General features: G+C 37.1%; 1 protein-coding gene across 1 annotated transcript in view; it reads right to left on the bottom strand.

Moving 5' to 3' along the window:
* THSD7A (thrombospondin type 1 domain containing 7A) overlaps positions 1 to 23,433 on the bottom strand; it is a 481,161-nt gene that overhangs the window by 100,461 nt on the left and 357,267 nt on the right. Inside the window, exons 7-8 of the mRNA XM_002818197.5 lie at positions 12,095 to 12,289; positions 1,342 to 1,576 (exon numbers count right to left, since the gene is read on the bottom strand). Of these exons, the coding sequence (XP_002818243.3) occupies positions 1,342 to 1,576; positions 12,095 to 12,289 (430 nt within the window). The remainder of the gene's footprint in view (positions 1 to 1,341; positions 1,577 to 12,094; positions 12,290 to 23,433) is intronic.

The following is a 23,433-nucleotide window of genomic DNA, read 5'->3' as shown; positions in this document are numbered from 1 at the left end:
TTAATTTCCTGAGTTAGATTCATCACAGCTTTAGCAAAATTTCTATTAAAATATTGGTTTGAGGCTACCTATTAAACATGTGAAATAGTCTTTCAATTTATTCAAATTTCATTGGCATATCTTCTGTTTCCTAATTTCAAGCAATATAAACAAATAAATTGTGGGGCAAAATATCCCTAATGTCTGGAACCCTGGCCAGATACAAACATCTCATAATGGGATTCATATTTGTTTCCATGGAGTTTTTCATGCATCAGAGACATTATTTTCATTTTCTTGGAACACTAAGGAGTAGCTGAAATTCTTAAGAAAAAGACCAATTTCTAACATTTATTGAGTGCTTAGATTACTATTATATTTTTCATTAAATCCTTTCAACAGACTGCGAAAACTGTTGGCCAGAATAAGTTAGGTAGCATGCTGAAGATTACACACAATATTTAACCACTTGGCTGAGTATTTAGTAAATACGAGGCCACTTTTAAACCCATGCAAAAGATCGACTCATTTATCATTTCATATCTTACATGGTGGCTAAGGTGATTTGAATTTTTAAAAAGTATGTTAAGTTTTGAAAAATAAAGATTTTTCCCCTCAATTTTTTAGCGTTGATTTATTAATTTTCTCTATGAATTGATTAGCTCAATTATGCCATTATTTTTGTTTATACTTCTCACAAGGCACATATAATATGTCAACTCTCTGGTTCTTTGTTCTCCCCTCCAGCAAAGCGTTTGCCTTGTTATTATAGTACTCATAAGCACCCTGAGAAACTGATAGTTTTTCTACTTATAATAACACTCATCCTATCCTAAGGCTCTCTCTTGGAAGTAAATGGTTTTTACTCTAACCATTGAAAGACACAGTAAGTATGCTTCAGTATTTTTGATATAGTGTTTTCTAGGGGAAATGAAAGGCAGATCATACAAGGCTTCTACCCAATTAAACTAGATTGGGCAGCCTCCATAGCCTACGGGTATATAGGAGGTCATGGATGACCTACACTGCCAGGACTTAGTACACTGTCATTATTGATCAGCCAGGCTTACAGCAAGCACTTCTTTCATTGCCTCACTAGCTTAATAAAAGCAGAAAGTGCTACTATAAAACAGAAAGTAGGCACCAGATAGAAAGATTTCTACAGAATTTATGCTTCCCCAGTACAAAACTCAAAGCTGTTATGGCTTTATCAGTGGCTGACTTTCAAAACAAACAAATCTTACTCTTGAGGACAGGTATGACAAGCATCAAAATATTCCATTTCATGAAGCCAGTGAAGCCTGAGCCAATCCTCTGCGCAGATGGCTACACAATTTACTGTTGTCATTCTAAAGCTCTTACTTTTTGGGTCCCACTTGGCCCACATTGACTCGCACACAGATGACTTTTCTTGTCTGCATGCCGACAGAGCAGGAGGCCTCCCCATTCCAAGTCGTAGTTGTGTTGAAGGACGATACTGAGGTGTCCTCAATGCACTGGCCCCAGGGACCAGTTTGCCAGTGGTACACTGTGCAAGGATGCTCATTACAGCTTCGTACCTCTTGCAAAGCACTGCTATTTGGACAGCGAATTCCACCTAAAAAAATGGACAATGATAGCAGATTAGATACGGTGCCAACAGGAACCTTACCATACTCTGTTCTTTGGAATTAACATGGCTGACAACAACAATATCTGCCACTTATTTAGCACACAGCTGCACTGCTAGGGGAGCAAATTACATGTTATTCTTACCTCAGTTGGCATGGTCTGGCTTAAAATATAAACTCTGTAGTTACATGATACTTGCTTTAGGGGTCTACGGAAGACCTTAAAGAAAGAGGCTGTCGCCCTCCAGAGAAAGTGAAAATGACGTACAAACAAGGCCCATGTCATTGCTGACCAGAAGAAACATGGGTATTGAGACTTCGTGGATGGAGAAAATGAAGTGTATTTTCAAATGTTATTGCCCAAGTTGCAAGTCTTAGTTACAGTTTTTGAAATGCTGCTTTATTTAATGAATTAGATTTTAGGGTGATTAGAAACAGGGATATTAACATTGAATGATACTTTATGATGCTCCAGAGTATTACTGGGAAGGTCACTGAATAACAATAATATTGCATTTCTTCAAGTAGTATTGACTGTGCAATGCACCATCATTTTACATGTCCCAAAGAAAAAGAAATGGCTGCAAATTAAACTATGATATAATGCTTTCTGATCAACCCTAATTTATATTGTATGCTTATTGAAATAGCTTTTTATGAGTTAGTTTTAATATCGCTCTTTTACATAAAGGGAAAGGTATTTCTAAAACTTATTTACATTCAGAATCCAAATCTTTCAAGTTAAGTTTTAATTCACACCCATTGAAGCCTATGTTGTCCTCCTATTGAGTATCAGCTTCTGTGATGTCAAAAGTGCCGATGATGCAGGGTTTCTTAAAAAAGCGTTCTCCCCTTTTGTCTCCAGAATTTTCTTCCAGGATGCTGATACTCATCTCTAAGTTTTGATGTTGTAGCATTTTTAATTGCCCCAGAAGGTGTCAATGAGAGTTTTAAGCAAGCAACCGGGATTTATTTTCTTTCCTCAAATGGTCCTAGCAGTTTTTGTTTGTCTGTTTTTTGCAGAAGCATCATGGAATTGCTCCACCAGGAATAACAACAAAGTTCACATATACAAGCAATGATGACTATGCCATAACTGTTGTTTGGCCACAGAGATTTTAAAATGCATCCAATGTGAGAAGCAATTATTCCAGAGATGTTAAAGGGTAAAACAGATGCATCTTGTAATCAATAGCATATGGTATAAGAGTTATTCTGGACTTTTAAAAAATGTGGTAGCCCCATTATAAGTACTTTGTAGATGGCATTTTATTTTACATTCACAACTGTTCTATGGGCTAAAAATTATTAAATGGATGAACCCAAACAGCTTAAATGATGTGACCATAGTAACAATGAGGAATTTATGGAGGCCAATTTGTTGACTCTGTGCTATTTCTGATGACATTTATGAAAACAAAAATTCTTATGTTGTTAAAAGCAGGGTATTAGAAGAATTAATTGCTCACTTTACTGACAGTTTAGTCTATTGGAACTTATGCAGCCTCTGGACTTCATCTGAGAATATAAAAGAACTGGTTGGAAATGTGGAATGGTGGGAACCCAGAGTGCTCATCATAAATATTTGCAATATAGTAAATAGAGGAAATGTTGAATATAATAAGAGGTGGGCTTTAGATTTTAGAAAAGCAGGGTTCAAAAAGTTAAAAATGAATAAGAAAAGGCAATTCAGTAGCTAGCGACCCTAACATGGAAGATGGCTCAAGATGTGAGATTTGGATAAAAATCAAAGGTAAAGCCATGGGCCACACCCTGAACTGATCTTCCAGTATCACTTCCCTTATGATTAAAGACATCCCTTTATTCAGCAAATAAATCAGTAGAAAGTTTATGTGAGAACTCAACTGCAATTTAGAATCATTTATGCAGTGTTGAACATAGACTCAACATCAGAATAACCTGCATTAAACAGCATTTCATTAATGTTCTCTGCTTCATGATGGTGGAAACTGTCACAGCTCATATCCTATCTTCCGTCATACAGCTCTGTGACCCTGGAAGCCTCCGCAAAGAAGTTTAGGATTTGAATAGAAATGAATCGGCCGGGCGCGGTGGCTCAAGTCTGTAATCCCGGCACTTTGGGAGGCCGAGGCGGGTGGATCATGAGGTCAGGAGTTCGAGACCATCCTGGCCAACATGGTGAAACCCCGTCTCTACTAAAAATACAAAAAAATTAGCCGGGCATGGTGGCGGGCACCTGTAGTCCCAGCTACTCAGGAGGCTGAGGCAGGAGAATGGCGTGAACCCGGGAGGAGGAGCTTACAGTGAGCCGAGATCACACCACTGCACTCCAGCCTGGGTGACAGAGCGAAACTCCGTCTCAAAAAAAAAAAAAAGAAATGAATCATAAAACATACTAACTGGGCTGGGGAGAATAAATAAGTCTCCTATTACCCATCCTTCAAAGTGCTAGATTTATCCAATCTTAACTCTCAGACAAGCTAATTACAGACATAATATATATATGTATATTTATAGTTATTTTAATAATGTATTTATATTTAATAGTAAAAGTACTGATCTTGCACAGATAATATACTTCTTGATTTACCTTATTTTCTCTGTGATTATTAAGCATGCTGTTTAAAATGTGATCTTAAAACTTCAAATTGTTTTTGACATTGGAATTGACTGGTTGGCTTTGAAATAAAATGATAAGAAAAAAACTTCTACAACATCAGCATAAAGTATTGAGGAACTGCGAGATAGCGGTTAAGCTTACAGACATAAAGGTTATTTATTTTCTTGCCCCAATACACATTAAAGATACATCAGCAGTTTTGGTCTGACGTCAGGATACTTGCACAGATAAGCCCCAATGTGGTCTTAATTATAAAAAGAAGATGGCAATTTTGAAAGTATGGTTTGTAGTAATTAGTCATTGCAGCAGCATCATGTTGTTTGGGGGATAGTTTTATGGCAGAGAAGTTGATAGGTGTAATATTGAATTTATCTATTTGCAGAAAGATGTAATTCCAGACTTCTGGGGGTATTTCCATAGTATTGGGGAAATTATAAAATGTGACCTATGACAAAATTAGTCATAATTTTAAAAATCCTCTTACATCAAAAATATGTTTCATACTAATACCACTATTTAGATTTTCTATTATTCCATCAAACGGAATAATGTTATAAGACTTTGATAAAATTCTGCTATGTAAATAAACTCCTGTGGTTATATAAAAATACCAGCTATTATGTGAAACTTTTTAGAAATAAAAAGTGACTTTTCTTCCCCACATCAAGTTCATAAATGCTTTGTTAGGAGGCATTTGAATAGAGCTATGATGTTTCTAGTTCTGGCATTTATGTCCTCACAATTTAGATGATAAATTTTTAAAAAAGAATCTCGTTTAAAACAATAATTAAATACATGCAATATTTATGTGAGATGCTTTAAGGGATACCTACAGGGGTTAAAAATAGTTCCTGCTACACTCAAGGATCTCATAATGTAGTAGGGAAAAGTAGAAGGGGAGATAAGCATACAAATGAGTATAATTCCAGATAGAATGAAATAATTATATTGTGCGGTATTTAGTATAACTGGGATTCAAAGAGTACAATTTCACTACTTTTTGGAGTCTGAAGAATGTCTCAGATTGAAAGAGGCACTGAGAACAATTTTGAAGGAGTAGGATTTCAACAAGCAGAATTCTGGGAAGGGAAAGAAGGAAAAGAGAATAGTATCTAAGTGGAAAAATAAATAAACAGAAGCAAAGGCATGCAGGCAGGTGTGACCTTGGGAATTAACAATATTGACATAGTCAATTGGAGTGTAGAGTTCACAACAGAAAGTAATTGGCAACAAGAATAAGAAAGTAGACTGGGCTTATGTTATAAAGAAGCTATTAGTGTGAAGAGCACTATTATCATAATACTATAAATTATACTTTTAAGGTGTTTCTAACTTTTCCTGCTATTGTAGCCTGAATTCCTTTGACAGTAGACCACTGCTGGGTGAAAAGTGCATTGGCAAGGATATGCTTTGGGGGTATTGAATTGGAACAGCATTGGCTGTGGGGTACCTCAGGAGATTCTGCTGCAGCACAGCCCCACCTCCCAGTTTTTCTTTGCAGAAACAGGCAGAAGACTGTCCACCGTGAAGCCTGCATAAATCCTCTGTGGTGGTGAAGTAGTGACAGATTGAAGCAGAACTCTCTTTTCAAGGTCAATAGTGAGAGAATGGGGAAGTGATAGTATTTACTTAGAAATCAGAGTTATAAGCATATATATAACATATATAAAACATAAGCATATATAACATATATATAACACATATATAACATATATATGCATACATGTAATGAATCCTGCGTTCTTCAAATTTTTCTAGGGAATATGGGTACTACCTGGTTACTATAATTAAAATCATTTAGCTGTAAAAATTGAACAAGTTAAATAAAAATATTCTTCTCAATGTTTTGCATTGTAAAATATGACTTCTGAAGACAATTATTTGAGAAAAAATGACATAATTTATTTCCATCTGCATCTATTCTCTGCTTGTATAAGACAGGTGTAAAAACATTAATATTTGGTTGATGAAGTTCTATCAGGTCATATTGAACTTAACAAAAATAAATACTTTCCTTTTTTTTGCTCTGTAAGAATAATTAACTATATCATGAGAATTAACAAATTGTTATACCCAGTGGGAAACATTTAAAAAATAACCTTTTCCTTTTTAAATGAAGTTTGTTAGGATCTACGATACAGGTTCAAAAAATTGATAAAGCTAAAAATCTAACATTAATTTTTAACTTTTTGTTCAAATTCAACTATTTATATTAAAATTATGCCAGGCTTAAGTATCAAAATGTTGCCTCCCTTTAGAATTTCCTAACATAACTTTAAAATATTTTTTGAGACAACTCCTACAGTTTATACAATATTTATACATTAAGGCAAGAATATTAAAAAGCGAATCACTTTTATTTAACCGGAAGTCAAGCCTCTGGAAGATACACACACACACACACACACCATTTTTTTAAGTGTAAAGAACTAATTTTACCTTCTCCAGTACATTAACTATCACCTGTTGCCAGTACTTGTGATTTGGTTCCCAAATGACATTTCAATAATTAGCATTTTATGACAATTTTTGTGTATTGATAATAGGTTATATAATGTTACTCAAGATTGTGTAGAAAGCACCAGGTACAGTGGCTCATGCCTGTACTTCCAGCACTTTAGGGGGCCAAGGTGGGCAGATTGCCTGAGCTCAGGAGTTTGGGACCACCCTGGGCAGCACAGTGAAACCTTGTCTCTACTAAAATACAAAAAACTAGCCAGGCATGGTGGTGCTCCTGTAATCCTAGCTATTCAGGAGGCTGAGGCAGGAGAATCCCTTGAGCCTGGGAGGTGGAGGTTGCAGTGAGCCAAGATTGGGCTACTGCACTCCAGCCTGGGCAACAGAGAGAGAATCCGTCTCAGAAAAAAAAAAAAAAAAATAGATAGTGTAGAAAGCGATTATATACAAATTCATTTTCTTTTCATGTTTAATTTTGAACCAATTTCAAAATTACAGTGAAATTAAAAGTATGATAGAAATACTTTTCTTTTCCTGGACCACTTGGAAAAAGATGAAACGATGTCCATCACCCTAAGTATGTTAGTGTGTGCTTCCTATGATCAAGATCAAGAGCATTCTCCTATACATAAGCAATTAAATATTCAAAATCCAAAAATCATAATATAAACAGGTAAGTTATTACCATTGAATCCTCAGACTGCATTCAAGTTTGCCAACTGTCCCAAAATGTCCTTTACAGCAAGATGATTTAGTTCAGAATCAAGTATTACATTTAGATGTCACACTTTGTTAGTCTCCTTAAATCTTCAACAGTTTTTCAATTGTTTCTTCATTTTCGTGGCTTAGATACTTTGGAAGATTAAAGATTATTTTGTACAATGTCTTTCATTAGAGTTTATCTGATGTTTCCTCATGACTAGATTCTATATATGCATCTTTGATAGAGTTATCACAGAAATGATATATTCTCATTATGTCATACTGAGGACACAAGATTTTGGTTTGCTTCATTATTGATAATGCTAACTTTGGTCACTAGATTAAGGGGGTGTCTGTTAGACTTCTCTATTAGGGAAATATTTGAGACTATATAACTACAATGCTTTTAATGAGATTGAATTTATTCCTTTATTTATTTATAAAAAATGTGGATCCATGGTTTCCTATTTAATGGTCTGTTAGTATTATTATTTTGTTATTAAAATTGTTTGCAAATGTGGTCAGTGGGAGAACATTCAAGTTGGCTTCTGTGGCCTTTTGACAATTCTCTTTACTTTCTACCACAAGATCCTCCTGGCCCATCTTGTACTTCTTCTATTGCAGCTGTGGAATCAGCCATTTCTCAAAGTTTCCCTTGTTCCTTTTGTTAGACAATAGTATTAGAAACCAAGATCTGACTGCTGCAGCTACTTACTTCTGTTGAGGTCTTGCTGCTGTCAGGTCTTTTCAGTGAATGAGGCTAATATATGTATATATGTATATAACATGTACATATTTATATTTGCACACTTACATTGATGTTTATTCTATATTTATCTTTACAAATTGAATACCATGAATTCAAATAAATTAATAACATCGAATTCCAATGCTGCACCACAGAGTGTACTAGTTTTCTTTCCTAACATATTTGCAACTCTCTTCTCCAGCAATAAAAAAAACCAGCCCTTACTATGTTAAATACATGTACTTATTTTGTACTTATTTTGTACTTATTTTGTCAATTCCCTCTCACTCCACACTCCATCACCCATTGTCATCTCCATTGCTATACCCACAAGATATCTTCATTACTCTGCTCATGATCTGACATCCTACATGAGGCCACCCACATGACAGAAACCCTCCTCAACTGTGTCTGGCTGTGACAGCCCACACTGGGCTGGCCACCTTGATGCTGGAATTCTCTCGACTCAGCTATGCTCTGACATCCAGTGTTGAGTCACTCTTCTATCCTCTCATACAACCCATGTGCCCCCGTCCTTCACCCTGCTCAGTGGCCACCTCTTTTCCCACTTTGGTTGCTCCTCACCCAGTTGGGCTCTGACAACCCACTCTAGATCACCAACAGACCTCCCATCTGCTGGCACAGATGCCCAGCTGCTTGGCTTTACCAAATGGCTTTTTGGATAGAATTGTTCAGGAAAGGAGAAAAAGAGCCTAGCAATAAAAGGAAGTGAAGGAAAGGAAAAGGAAAAGGAAAAGGAAAAGCAAAAGGAAAAGAAAGAAAAGAAGTGCAGTATGAGGAAGAGAAAGTGCCATTCTATCATTCTGTCATTCATTTAAGAGGAACAAAAATAATTAATCCTAACATTTTCACAATGGAGAGCCCTCTTTTATCTACTGGATTGGGGCCATATGGAATAGTTATTTATCATCTATCTATATTAATATATATATAATATATATATATTGATAGATAGATACATACATACATACATATATACACACTGATACACAATAAGAACACTGAGTAAACCAGGGGTAAGAGTACTAGTCAATACTCCTCTCATTTTAGCACACAGTAGGATTATATTTCCCTCATTCTCCTTGAAGTTAGGCATTGTCATACAACTTACATTAACAATGAAAAGTGAGAAATGACATAAATCACTCTTAGATGGGAGAATTTACTTGCTGATGCTTAAAATCGACAGATAGATTCTCCAAGTATTTTCTTCCTCTGGCACATGAAGATTGTGGAACCAGGTCTTCATATGGTGATACAATATTGTGACATTTCATGAAGGACAAATTGCCCTGGAGAGTTACCCAGAACTGTAGCTAAATTCCCGTGAGGAAGAAGTAAATAAAGCTTTGTTCTTTTAAGCTCCTGAATGTCTGGGCTGTCCATTACTGAAGCGCAACCTAGTCTAGCCTTATTAATTACAAGGAGTTATCTAGACTTCAGTATTGTTTAATGGTGGCATTCTGATTAAGGTAAATGAAAGTATAGGTTGGAGCATTTATTTCATAAATCCAGATCTACTTTTCACATGGACTTGTCCTATATGTTATTTCCCTAGAAAATCATATAATTTCTTGTCTAAACACTTCATATATTATTTCCCAAATGTGGCACTTTCCTTTAAAGTTATCACAATCAGTGTCTGATCCACAGAAATTTAAGAACATTTATGACACAAAGCACTAATTCTTGAAGAATAATAGAAAGACCTACTCTTGTGTAGAATTACAAAGGATTATCTAAGTGGCAGAGAAACATATTTTAAAACTTCCTGCAGATGCTGTTCCTAAATCATTAAAAATAGTTCAGAATTAGGAAAGATTTATTTTGAGTAAGAGAAAATGTGTTTCAGTGTCCAACAAATAATAGGTACTAAGTAGGCTTTGAAGTACAAATTTCTCATAAGACATGTTTCAGTGTCCAACAAATAATAGGTACTAAATGAATAGGCTTTGAAGTATAAATTTCATACAATTATACCAGCTTTTATAAATGTTATTAACAGAGGTAAATAGCAGCAGAGACAAATAGCATTGACAGAGTTTCTTTTATGGCTTCCATTTAAAATTATGCTTTACAATAATATGTCATATATTTCAAAATAGCTGGAAGAGAGGATTCACTATGTCCTTGCTAAAAGAAATGATAAATGTCTGAGGTGATGGATATGCTAATTAACTTGATTTGATTATTATACAATTTATCCATATATTGATACATCACACTGCACCCTATATATACAATTATTACATGTCAATTAAAACTATATTGTTTTGAATTAATGCCCTTATGATTTACTATATAAACATCTATAACTTTCCAGCATGACTTGCTTATAATGCAACCACTAAACTTAATTAAAAATTATTGAAGCCCTACCCTTTCAAACTAAGTGGATGATACCTATCAAAGAGCAATCACAAATTTCTGCCTTTAAAACATTTCATGACCTTTCAGTGTGAAGCATCATGTCTACAGGAATAATGATCTGGTGAGTTCTGCAAGCATGGCAAAATCCTTGCATGTGACTCGTGGGGGTGAAAAGTCACTTATTAATAGTCACACAGCAAGTGTCTGCAGAGTATAATGAATTTACAGGAAGCAGGGTGACCACAGATCTAATTTTAATGAAGCCCAAGGCATAATCTAAGCTGATAGAGTTTAAAGCCTGCATACAATCTTCACAAGGTTAGAGTCATTGTTTGACAACACAAGAAATATAATTTTCTTTGTAAAAGGTTCTATTTTTCAATAGATACACTTTTTTTGTAGCAAAGAGTTAAGTACATATTAAGGCGGTAGGAAAAAGTTTTTGAACACTATAAAGAAAATTCTAAAATTTCACACAGGTTGGCTTTTTTGTATGTAAAATGTTTGTTTTACTCATGTAACACTATGTGCAAAGGCTAAGGTAGTTATAGGTTTGCATAGTTATTACACACACAGATAGCAAATTTGACTAGGAACACTATGTTTCTATCACTAAAATACGTCATAAACAGAAAAATAGAAAAAGGTATAGGCAACACAAAACTCCCCCCAAATCGATAATTTGGGGAAAACATAAAATGTTATGCTTATTACAAACAGAAATATTTATCAGTGCTAAATGTGAACAAAGAGTCATTTAGCTTGATAATGTTTAAATAACATACACTTACATTCTTGAGAAAGAACACGCCTTAATGTGAACAAACTTGATTTACTTTTATGCTTTTCTCACTCTTGTGTTATTTTTCAGAATGACAAGATTAAGTATGACATTATATTACCCAGTCACACAGAGGCCAAATTAGCATTTGGATATCATCTTGAGAGACAATTACCAAGAGCCTTGTATTTCTTGGCAATAAAGCTTACAAGTGAGGTCTGAATATGTCACAAACATGCTTTATTCACCCTATAGGGTGAAGAGATTTAGGAGCAACATATTTTAAAAATGAACAAAATTTACATATGAGATTTCTGGATCTCAGAGCCTTTGTTCAAGAAACTCAAACTGAAAATTGCAATTTTTGGTAGAACAGTAGCTATTCTTGTGATTTTAAATAAACTTTATTATTGGATATATATACTTATTTATGAGAAGGTAGAATATGATTTTCAAAGGATAAAACTGACTTCTGAAATTCAGAAAAAAACAATGAAACATCTGGAATTTTGGGAGCCATTTTCAGACCTTGTTAAAGGCTTAACACTTTGGTTTACAAAGAACTCTAATGACTGGAAGGGTGGGAAAAAGCAAAATGAGCTCACCTTTAAAAAGTCTTTCCTCCTTTGTTAGAGATCCATTTTCAAGATTAATTTTGGGGAACAGAATCAAATTGCTCAACACATCAACAGACATTAAATCTTGGATGGCTGAATTTCTGGTTGTTGATTTTCATAGAATATCATCTTATCCAGGCTACACAAAAAAAGATGCACACTAACTTTTGAAACGAACCTAGATGGCGTCTGAAGCTGGCGACTCACCTTCTTCACCTGCATAGGCCAGAATGGATCGTGCTCGTATCTGTTTCCCTTCTGTCGTTTTCCCTGAGCAGGTGTGTGAGCAGGAGGACCACGTAGACCATGTGCTGAGCACACAGTCTTTTGGGCACGGGGCATCACAGGCCACAGGGATGGGGAAGATGGCATCTCTGCACAGCTGTCTGTCAACTTCGTCTCCTGGGGAAAACATGACCACCAACAGCTATTATTGTTAAGTTAATGTAAAATGAGCAGTTTAAACCAGATGGGCACCCAGATAAGTTACATTATCTTTCTTTTGATCTTACTTAAAAAAAATGTAGCCAAAAGAGGGATAGCCTACTATAGCCAGATGTTAATAGAACACCAGGAACAAGCATATATACACACACGTACACTCATGACCCTAAATGAGGCTTCTTTCATTATCAGGGTATATCAAGCACATTGCTGAGATGATTCTTATGCCACAGATATCTGCCCATTAAGTATTAATTTTTATACTTGTACTATTAAGTTCTAAGAAGGAGAGTCAACAAAGCATGTCCCCTCTTTATTTCTTTTTTGGAGATGAGCTATGATTTACAAATAATGACTCTATCCATAGCATGTATCATATGTTTTCATGAACCAGCTAATAGGTGTCTATTTACAAACTCTCTTGTGTCTCTCAGAGTAGTTATTTTCATACAATCGGCAACCTTCTTCTTTCATAAAAAAATGTTTGTTAGTTGGAAATAGACAGGAAATGTAAATGATGGGATAACATTATAAAGTCACTGCTTAAGGTGATCCCAATTGGAGAGGGAGGGAAACAATACAAAACAAACAAATGGCAGAAGTAATGTGGTGTCACTCCAGTGCTTAATATTTTTCATTAGTTCCCTGTTGCTCTTAAGATAAAGGCCAGATTTTTCAAAAGTTTACAAGACCTCGACCTCAAATGACCTATGTTTCTCTTCTTAGCCTCATCTCACTCCACTCCCTCATTTGCCCTTGACACTCTAGAGATTGGCCCAAAAATTGACACTCATTTAATATTTGCTGAATGCGTGAAATGAGATACATAAAAGGCCAATGAGAAACAAAACACTGTTGCTGTTAATAAATGCCAAAAACAACCAACAGAATAACCAAAACAGGGTAGGAGAAAAAGTCTGAACTCTATGGTTTAGTTGATTAATACAGGTGGTTAACGAGGTCAGTGGAACAGAACAGAATGAAATGATACACAATCAAACAAAAATTAACCTGCTATTTTGCCACAGAATATAATCATAATTCTGGGTGAATACATAAAACATGTGTGCCTCACATTAGGCATTCAGGAGAGAAAGGGTGACTCACCTTACCATTCCTTACAGAGGCTACTGAACAAAATACTCCAAGCTGTTTCTCACTTGGGGAGTTAGGAGCATCATTTTAATGTACACTCCTTTATTCATATATTTTAAAAACAAGACAGAAAATCAGTAAATTGGAAATGCTCTAACATGTTAATAGCTACTAACTTGCAGAGTCTTTAATCATGAGACAAAAATCAGAAGTCAACTGGAATGCACCTACGTGTTAATAGCCACTATATTGCAATTATTAAATCATTAGACTTGGGGCCGGGCGCGGTGGCTCACGCCTGTAATCCCAGCACTTTGGGAGGCCGAGGCGGGCGGATCACGAGGTCGGGAGATCGAGACCACGGTGAAACCCCGTCTCTAATAAAAATACAAAAAATTAGCTGGGCGCTGTGGCGGGCGCCTGTAATCCCAGCTACTCGGGAGGCTGAGGCAGGAGAATGGCGTGAACCCGGAAAGCGGAGCTTGCAGTGAGCCGAGATCGCGCCACTGCACTCCAGCCTGGGCGGCAAAGCGAGACTCTGTCTCAAAAAAAAAAAAAAAAAAAAAAAAAAAAAAAAAAAAAAAATAAATCATTAGACTTACTCACTGGTAAGTAAATAAGGCTCATTAAAATTGCAATTGAGTAAACATTTTATTATTCATTCTTATTTAGCTACTTTAATCTGTGGGAGCTCTTAAATTTTGTTTTTATTGGCATTGGGGTTTGGCATGTATCCCAATAAAACAATGTACTAAACAGATAGTAGATATATAGGTAGGTAGGTAGAGTATGAAAATCATTATGGTATAAGGCATTTAGTATTTTACACTTGACATAATAATGATGAGTCTTTTTTCTACTAGGCTTTTTCTTAGTGCAACGGGTGCTTTCTTATATCTTATTTTCTTCACTGCTGTCTTTTATTGTACCATCTACCTTCTCTCACTTTTGTTTCCAATATTCTGTGGAAAGCAAGAAAAGTTTGGGGCTATAGTCTACAGCTAACAAAAGTTATATTTTTATTTATCCTCTAATAGTTACCTAATCTTTTCTATTCAGAAAAATATTTATTCTGTGGCAATGCAGACTTTGCTACAAGGGTGCCATTAGATTAGCTTGCCTGGCATAAGTAATGCATTTTTGTTTGTTGTCATGTAAACCAAAGAAATATGCAATTTTGACCTTTCTTCTAAGTTATGCTTTTTTCTGCCCCCGCTCCCATCCGCCCAGTTTGTGTCCCATATCTTATTTTAGCTCTTTTTCAATCATCTTGTTCTGCTTGGCCAGGTGGGTGTACTTTCCTGTAGGATCATTCCTTCCACCACCCTTAATCCTCTGTGGAGCTGTTAAGACCCATCTAAGATCCAACATCTGAGATTCCCCTGATGGTTTTAGAATGATTTCTGTACCATCCCCAACCCTTCCAGGTATGATCTTGTCCCTTTTTACTGTTCTGATCGCTGTCTCACATTTAGTTTGAAGCTTTATGTTCTAGCCATAATGACTTCTTTCCCTTTCCTCCTGCAAACGAAGCCCATTGTTGTCTCAGTAGTTTAACACTTTCTCTTCACTTTGTATGAAAATTTCAGGTCTTACACAGAATCCTGTTTTTCAACATTCAGGTTTCAGTTCAATTTTCTCCTTCCTAGAGGAGATTTCATTGACCGTACACACTCTCCCAGTCACTTCAGTTTATTTTCATTATACTTTTAATCACCACTAGAACCTATTTTAATTAATTGGTTAATATGTTTACTGTCTGACTACCACTAGACTAAATGAGGGTGTTATCCGTATCTGTCTTGGTTGCTACTTTATACTTAGAACCTAGAATAGTGCCTGACACGTAGGAAGCACTAAATCATTTTTTGTTAAATAAATACATAAATTTTAAGTTGTGCTAGGAAATAGAATGTTGGTCTAGACAAACAGAGATCTAAGCACAGTATTTCTTGTCATGCATTCCAGTGTTCTAGGGCCTTGTGAAAGTGTATTCAGTGGACAGCAGCATATGCAACCCCTGGAGTATGCTGGAAATGCAGCCTCTCAGACTCAACCCACTGAATCACAACCTTAATTTTTTTTTTTTTTTTTTGTGGAGACGGAGTCTCACTCTGTTGCCCAGGCTGGAACACAGTGGTGAGATCTCGGCTCACTGCAACCTCCACCTCCCAGGGTCAAGCGATTCTCCTGCCTCAGCCTCCCATGTAGCTGGGACTACAGGCATGTGCCACCATGCCCAGCTCATTTTTGTATTTTTAGCAGAGAAGGGGTTCACCATACTGGCCAGGCTGGTCTCGAACTCCTGACCTCATGATCTGCCTGCCTCAGCCTCCCAAAGTGCTGGGATTACAGGCATAAGCCACCACACCCAGACTCAACCTTCATTCTTAAAAGATCCCCAGGTAATTCCTATGCACATAAAATCTAAGAAACAATGCTCTAGAATTTTTCTCCATTTATTGTCTTCTGGTTTGATTAGAACCAGATTGTCTCTTGACAGGCAGGTATGTAAAACAAATTCATTTGGACTTCATACCTAATGGCATTTGCTTCACTGTGGAGATTCTCTTTATACTTCTCTTCATACAGAGTATCCGTGGCTGAAAACATTTATTCAATGAATGGTTGCTGAATGCCCATCTTCTGTCAGGCACTATGCTAAGAATGTATGAATGTTGTATACATCATCTCAGCTAATTCTCACAATAACATTTTGACATCGGTATTACTATCTATTTTTTACTTTAAAAGAAATTGAGACTCAAAAAGGTTAAGTTACCTTTCTCAAACAGCAGAAGTTTGACTAAAAGAACAGAGAATTGAAATGAGTTCTGACCAATACCCCAATCTGCTTTCGAACTAGATTGGGGTTCTTCTTGGTGGAGAACTGAGGATGCCAAGGCAGTAAATAATAGATAAGCCTTTGCCTCCAAAGAAGTCAAGAAACAGGAACTCTCAAGTTGTTTGTCAACACAGTGATGCATGTTGCCAGCCACACAGTGCTTCAAATACAAAGACATGCATTGTTGATGAGTCCAGTGTGACATGTTTTGGCTCACAGCCATTGAACAAACAGCAATTGATTGATGAGAATATAGAATCATTAAATTTTTGATTTTGCTTTCAATGAATGCTTTAATCAACTCAGCTAATTGGAACCCTTAGGAGCTGTCTTCTTTTTAAGCTAATCTTCAGCATTCCAGGCAAAAGTCATCTGGGAAACCATAGGCAAATAAAATAAAATAAAAAGTTGAGTCAATGGCTATCACAGGCAACTTCATAACTTGTCAATTCCAGCCACTTTTTGAGGCTATTAATTTTATCTTACTTATAAGGTTAATTGAATCTTACTTATAAGAACTTAATCTACTGTTAAGGTCTTACAAGAGTAGCAGAAAATAATTTCATCCCTCTTCCTCACATTAAATTTTGTTTCGGATTGATACACTTTATTTTGATTGATAAGAAGTGTTTTGCATAAGATTACTTCAGAGTATATATAGGAGAACATTAAACATGCACATATCTAAATATCAGGTTAATTTATACTCATCTATATAGAGAAATGGAAGTTTTGCTGCTTAGCACTATGGGAATTCCACTTTTTCATATCAGCAGCCCCACAGTTAGGACATATTCATCCACCAGATGTCCCCACGATAGAACTATTTGAGACTTTGATTATCCAAGTGTGCATCCCATTAAATCTGGACAGACATATCTGATTATCACTACTGTGATTTGTGTAGTTCTATCACTGGTGTAGGTACAAACCAACGCAACTTGTTTTTCTTCTTTAGTCTCTCTGAGGACAATTTCTTAGCTAGATTTTGATCGTGATGTCATAAACATTTAGAATCCTCCTTATGCTTGCCTTTGTGTATTAATATTAAATATACTATCTTTTTTGGCATACATTTACAAACATAAATGGTTTCAAAGGACTGCTTTGCATTTATACAACTTTGTTTTTCTCACCCACAAAGGTCTAGGCATTATAACCAAACCTGCTGAAATACATAAAATTTATAAAACAGACTAAATAAATGAACCACTGTCTACATTTTACAATTTATACCTTACTTTGAGGCCTTAACTGAAGCATATACTGTTTAAACTTATTTGGAATACCCTACGAAAGAGGTTGAGATATAAAATGAAAATGCTTTGGTTTATTTTTGTAAACTCAAAATGAGATTTAAATGTTTATATTTGTATTCCCCCATTTATCTTTCTTCACAAATGTAATTTTAAGAAAATGTTTTCATAATTCACTATTCTAATAAACTTAAACATGTATTTTGACATTTTAAAGCCATCCCTAAATGTTCCCTTGTTTTGTCTATTTTCATGAATGCCACCACACTCTCATGAGCTCTCCCAAACTATTCCTTTTTATTCGACTGTATCTCTTATTATCAGGATAACAGACTAAAACATCTGCTTGAGATAATTACTATAAAAATTCATGAAGACTACCATAGAAACACAAAATGAGACTTGAGATCAGTGGATAGTCTTTTTCCTTGGTAAAAGTATATACTGAAAGTTTATTGCATTTATTGTGTTAGAGCCTAAATAAAACATAAAAGATAAACCATGGTTTATCAAGGTTTTTATAGTTTCAATGTTTCTTTGGTTTAGGAATTGAGCTAAGAATGCAAAAATTAATACATTAAACATATAATCAGTTGTATTTTAGTGGAAAATATACACATATTTGTATTAGTCCATTTTCATGCTGCTAATCAAGATATACCCAAGACTGGATAATTTATAAAGAAAAAGAGGTTTAATGGACTCACAGTTCCACATGGCTGGGAAGGCCTCACAATCATGGTAGAAGGCAAAGAAGAAGGAAAGGCATGCCTTATATGGTGGCAGGCAAGAGAGCTTGTGCAGGGGAACTCCCATTGAAAAAAACTACCAGATCTCGTGGGGTGCAGCCAAGATGGCCGAATAGGAACAGCTCCGGTCTACAGCTCCCAGCGTGAGTGATGCCAAGGATGGGTGATTTCGCATTTCCATCTGAGGTACCAGGTTCATCTCACTAGGGAGTGCCGGACAGTTGGTGCAGGACAGTGGGTGCAGCACACCTTGCGTGAGCCAAAGCAGGGCAAGGCATTGCCTCACTCGAGAAGTGCAAGGGGTTAGGGAGTTCCCTTTCATACTCAAAGAAAGGGGTGACAGATGGCACCTGGAAAATCAGGTCACTCCCACCCTAATACTGCGCTTTTCCAACGGGCTTAAAAAACGGCTCATCAGGAGATATATCCCGTACCTGGCTCGGAGGGTCCTACGCCCATGGAGTCTCGCTGATTGCTAGCACGGCAGTCTGAGATCAAACGGCAAGGTGGCAGCAAGGCTGGGGAGGGGCGCCTGCCATTGCCCAGGCTTGCTTAGGTAAACAAAGTAGCCAGGAAGCTTGAACTGGGTGGAGCCCACCACAGCTCAAGGAGGCCTGCCTGCCTCTGTAGGCTCCACCTCTGGGGGCAGGGCACAGACAAACAAAAAGACAGCAGGAACCTCTGCAGACTTAACTGTCCCTCTCTGACAGCTTTGAAGAGAGTAGTAGTGGTTTTCCCAGTATGCAGCTGGAGATCTGAGAACGGGCAGACTGCCTCCTCAAGTGGGTCCCTGACCCCCGAGCAGCCTAACTGGGAGGCACTCCCCAGTAGGGGCAGACTGACACCTCACAAGGCCGGGTACTCCTCTGAGACAAAACTTCCAGAGGACCGATCAGGCAGCAGCATTTGCGGTTCACGAAAATCCGCTGTTCTGCAGCCACTGCTGCTGATACCAAGGCAAACAGGGTCTGGAGTGGACCTCTAGCAAACTCCAACTGACCTGCAGCTGAGGGTCCTGTCTGTTAGAAGGAAAACTAACTAACAGAAAGGACATCCACACCAAAAACCCATTTGTACGTCACCATCATCAAAGACCAAAAGTAGATAAAACCACAAAGATGGGGAAAAAACAGAGCAGAAAAACTGGAAACTCTAAAAAGCAGAGCGCCTCTCCTCCTGCAAAGGAACGCAGTTCCTCACCAGCAATGGAACAAAGCTGGATGGAGAATGACTTTGACCAGTTGAGAGAAGAAGGCTTCAGATGATCAAACTACTCCAAGCTACAGGAGGAAATTCAAACCAAAGGCAAAGAAGTTAAAAACTTTGAGAAAAAATTAGACGAATGTATAACTAGAATAACCAATGCAGAGAAGTGCTTAAAGGAGCCGATGGAGCTGAAAGCCAAGGCTCGAGAAATATGTGAAGAATGCAGAAGCCTCAGGAGCCAATGCGATCAACTGGAAGAAAGGGTATCAGTGATGGAAGATGAAATGAATGAAATGAAGCGAGAAGGGAAGTTTAGAGAAAAAAGAATAAAAAGAAACGAACAAAGTCTCCAAGAAATATGGGACTATGTGAAAAGACCAAATCGATGTCTGATTGGTGTACCTGAAAGTGACGGGGAGAATGGAACCAAGTTGGAAAACACTCTGCGGGATATTATCCAAGAGAACTTCCCCAATCTAGCAAGGCAGACCAACATTCAGATTCAGGAAATACAGAGAACGCCACAAAGATACTCCTCGAGAAGAGCAACTCCAAGACACGAAATTGTCAGATTCACCAAAGTTGAAATGAAGGAAAAAATGTTAAGGGCAGCCAGAGAGAAAGATTGCGTTACCCACAAAGGAAAGCCCATCAGAGTAACAGCGGATCTCTCTGCAGAAACTCTACAAGCCAGAAGAGATTGGGGGCCAATATTCAACATTCTTAAAGAATTTTCAACCCAGAATTTCATATCCAGCCAAACTAAGCTTCATAAGTGAAGGAGAAATAAAATCCTTTACAGACAAGCAAATGGTGAGAGATTTTGTCACCACCAGGCCTGCCCTAAAAGAGCTCCTGATGGAAGCACTAAACATGGAAAGGAACAACCGGTATCAGCCACTGCAAAAACATGCCAAATTGTAAAGGCCATCAAGGCTATGAAGAAACTGCAACTAACGAGCAAAATAACCAGCTAACATCATAATGACAGGCTCAAATTCACACACAACAATATTAACTTTAAATGTAAATGGGGTAAATGCTCCAATTAAAAGACACAGACTGGCAAATTGGATAAAGAGTCAAGACCCATCAGTGTGCTGTATTCAGGAAACCCTTCTCACATGCAGAGACACACATAGGCTCAAAATAAAGGGATGGAGGAAGATCTACCAAGCAAATGGAAAACAAAAAAAGGAAGGGGTTGCAATCCTAGTCTCTGATAAAACAGACTTTAAACCAACAAAGATCAAAAGAGACAAAGAAGGCCATTACATAATGATAAAGGGATCAATTCAACAAGAAGAGCTAACTATCCTAAATATATATGCACCCAATACAGGAGCCCAGGTTCATAAAGCAAGTCCTGAGTGACCTACAAAGAGACTTAGACTCACACACAATAATAATGGGAAACTTTAACACCCCACTGTCAACATTAGACAGATCAATGAGACAGAAAGTTAACAAGCATACCTAGGAATTGAACTCAGCTCCGCACCAAGTGGACCTAATAGACATCTACAGAACTCTCCACCCCAAATCAACAGAATATACATTTTTTTCAGCACCACACCACACCTATTCCAAAACTGACAACACAGTTGGAAGTAAAGCACTCCTCAGCAAATGTAAAAGAACAGAAATTATAACAAACTGTCTCTCAGACCACAGTGCAATCAAACTAGAACTCAGGATTAACTCACTCAAAACTGCTCAACTACATGGAAACTGAACAACCTGCTCCTGAATGACTACTGGGTACATAACGAAATGAAGGCAGAAATAAAGATGTTCTTTGAAACCAATAAGAACAAAGACACAACATACCAGAATCTCTGGGACACATTCAAAGCAGTGTGTAGAGGGAAATTTATAGCACTAAATGCTCACAAGAGAAAGCAGTAAAGATCCAAAATCGACATCCTAACGTCACAATTAAAAAAACTAGAAAAGCAAGAGCAAACACATTCAAAAGCTAGCAGAAGGCAAGAAATAACTAAAATCAGAGCAGAACTGAAGGATATAGAGACAGAAAAAAACCCTTCAAAAAAGTAATGAATCCAGGAGCTGGTTTCTGAAAGGATCAACAAAATTGATAGACCGCTAGCAAGACTAATAAAGAAGAAAAGAGAGAAGAATCAAATAGATGCAATAAAAAATGATACAGGGGATACCACCACCAATCCCACAGAAATACAAACTACCATCAGAGAATAACTACAAACACCTCTACACAAATAAACTAGAAAATCTAGAAGAAATGGATAAATTCCTTGACACATACACCCTCCCAAGACTAAACCAGGAAGAAGTTGAATCTCTGAATAGACCAATAACAGGCTCTGAAATTGTGGCAATAATCAATAGCTTACCAAACAAAAAGAGTCCAGGACCAGATGGATTCACAGCCAACCAGAGGCACAAGGAGGAGCTGGTACCATTCCTTCTGAAACTATTCCAATCAATAGAAAAAGAGGGAATCCTCCCTAACTCATTTTATGAGGCCAGCATCATCCTGATACCAAAGCCGGCCAGAGACACAACCAAAAAAGAGAATTTTAGACCAATATCCTTGATGAACATTGATGCAAAAATCCTCAGTAAAATACTGGCAAACAGAATCCAGCAGCACATCAAAAAGCTTATCCACCATGATCAAGGGGGCTTCATCCCTGGGATGCAAGGCTGGTTCAATATATGCAAATCAATAAATGTAATCCAGCATATAAACAGAACCAAAGACAAAATCCACATGATTATCTCAATAGATGCAGAAAAGGCCTTTGACAAAACTCAACAACACTTCATGCTAAGAACTCTCAATAAATTAGGTATTGATGGGATGTATCTCAAAATAATAAGAGCTACCTATGACAAACCCACAGTCAATATCATACTGAATGGGCAAAAACTGGAAGCATTCCCTTTGAAAACTGGCACAAGACAGGGATGCCCTCTCTCACCACTCCTATTCAACACAGTGTTGGAAGTTCTGGCCAGGGCATTTAGGCAGGAGTAGGAAATAAAGGGTATTCAATTAGGAAAAAAGGAAGTCAAATTGTCCCTGTTTGCAGATGACATGATTGTATATCTAGAAAACCCCATTGTCTCAGCCCAAAATCTCCTTAAACTGAAAAGCAACTTCAGCAAAGTCTCAGGATACAAAATCAATGTACAAAAATCACAAGCATTCTTATACACCAATAACAGACAAACAGAGAGCCAAATCATGAGTGAACTCCCATTCATAACTGCTTCAAAGAGAATAAAATACCTAGGAATCCAACTTACAAGGGATTTAAAGGACCTCTTCAAGGAGAACTGCAAACCACTGCTCAATGAAATAAAAGAGGATACAAACAAATGGAAGAATATTCCATGCTCATGGGTTGGAAAAATCAATATTGTGAAAATGGCCATACTGCCCAAGGTAATTTATAGATTCAATGCCATCCCCATCAAGCTACCAATGACTTTCTTCACAGAATTGGAAAAAACTACTTTAAAGTTCATATGGAACCAAAAAAGAGCCCGCATCGCCAAGTCAATCCTAAGCCAAGAGAACAAAGCTGGAGGCATCACGCTACCTGGCTTCAAACTATACTACAAGGCTACAGTAACCAAAACAGCATGGTACTGGTACCAAAACAGAGATATAGACCAATGGAACAGAACAGAGCCCTCAGAAATAATGCCACATATCTACAACTATCTGATCTTTGACAAACCTGACAAAAACAAGAAATGGGGAAAGGGTTCCCTATTTAATAAATGGTGCTGGGAAAACTGGCTAGCCATATGTAGAAAGCTGAAACTGGATCCCTTACTTACACCTTATACAAAAATTAATTCAAGATGGATCGAAGACTTAAATGTTAGACCTAAAACCATAAAAACTCTAGAAGAAAACCTAGGCAATACCATTCAGGACATAGGCATGGGCAGGGA

Source organism: Pongo abelii, chromosome 6 (genome assembly GCF_028885655.2).
Source record: "Pongo abelii isolate AG06213 chromosome 6, NHGRI_mPonAbe1-v2.0_pri, whole genome shotgun sequence".
Classification (NCBI taxonomy): Eukaryota; Metazoa; Chordata; class Mammalia; order Primates; family Hominidae; genus Pongo; species Pongo abelii.
Note: the sequence above shows the minus strand (reverse complement) of the source record. Positions and strands in the feature narration are given on the sequence as shown.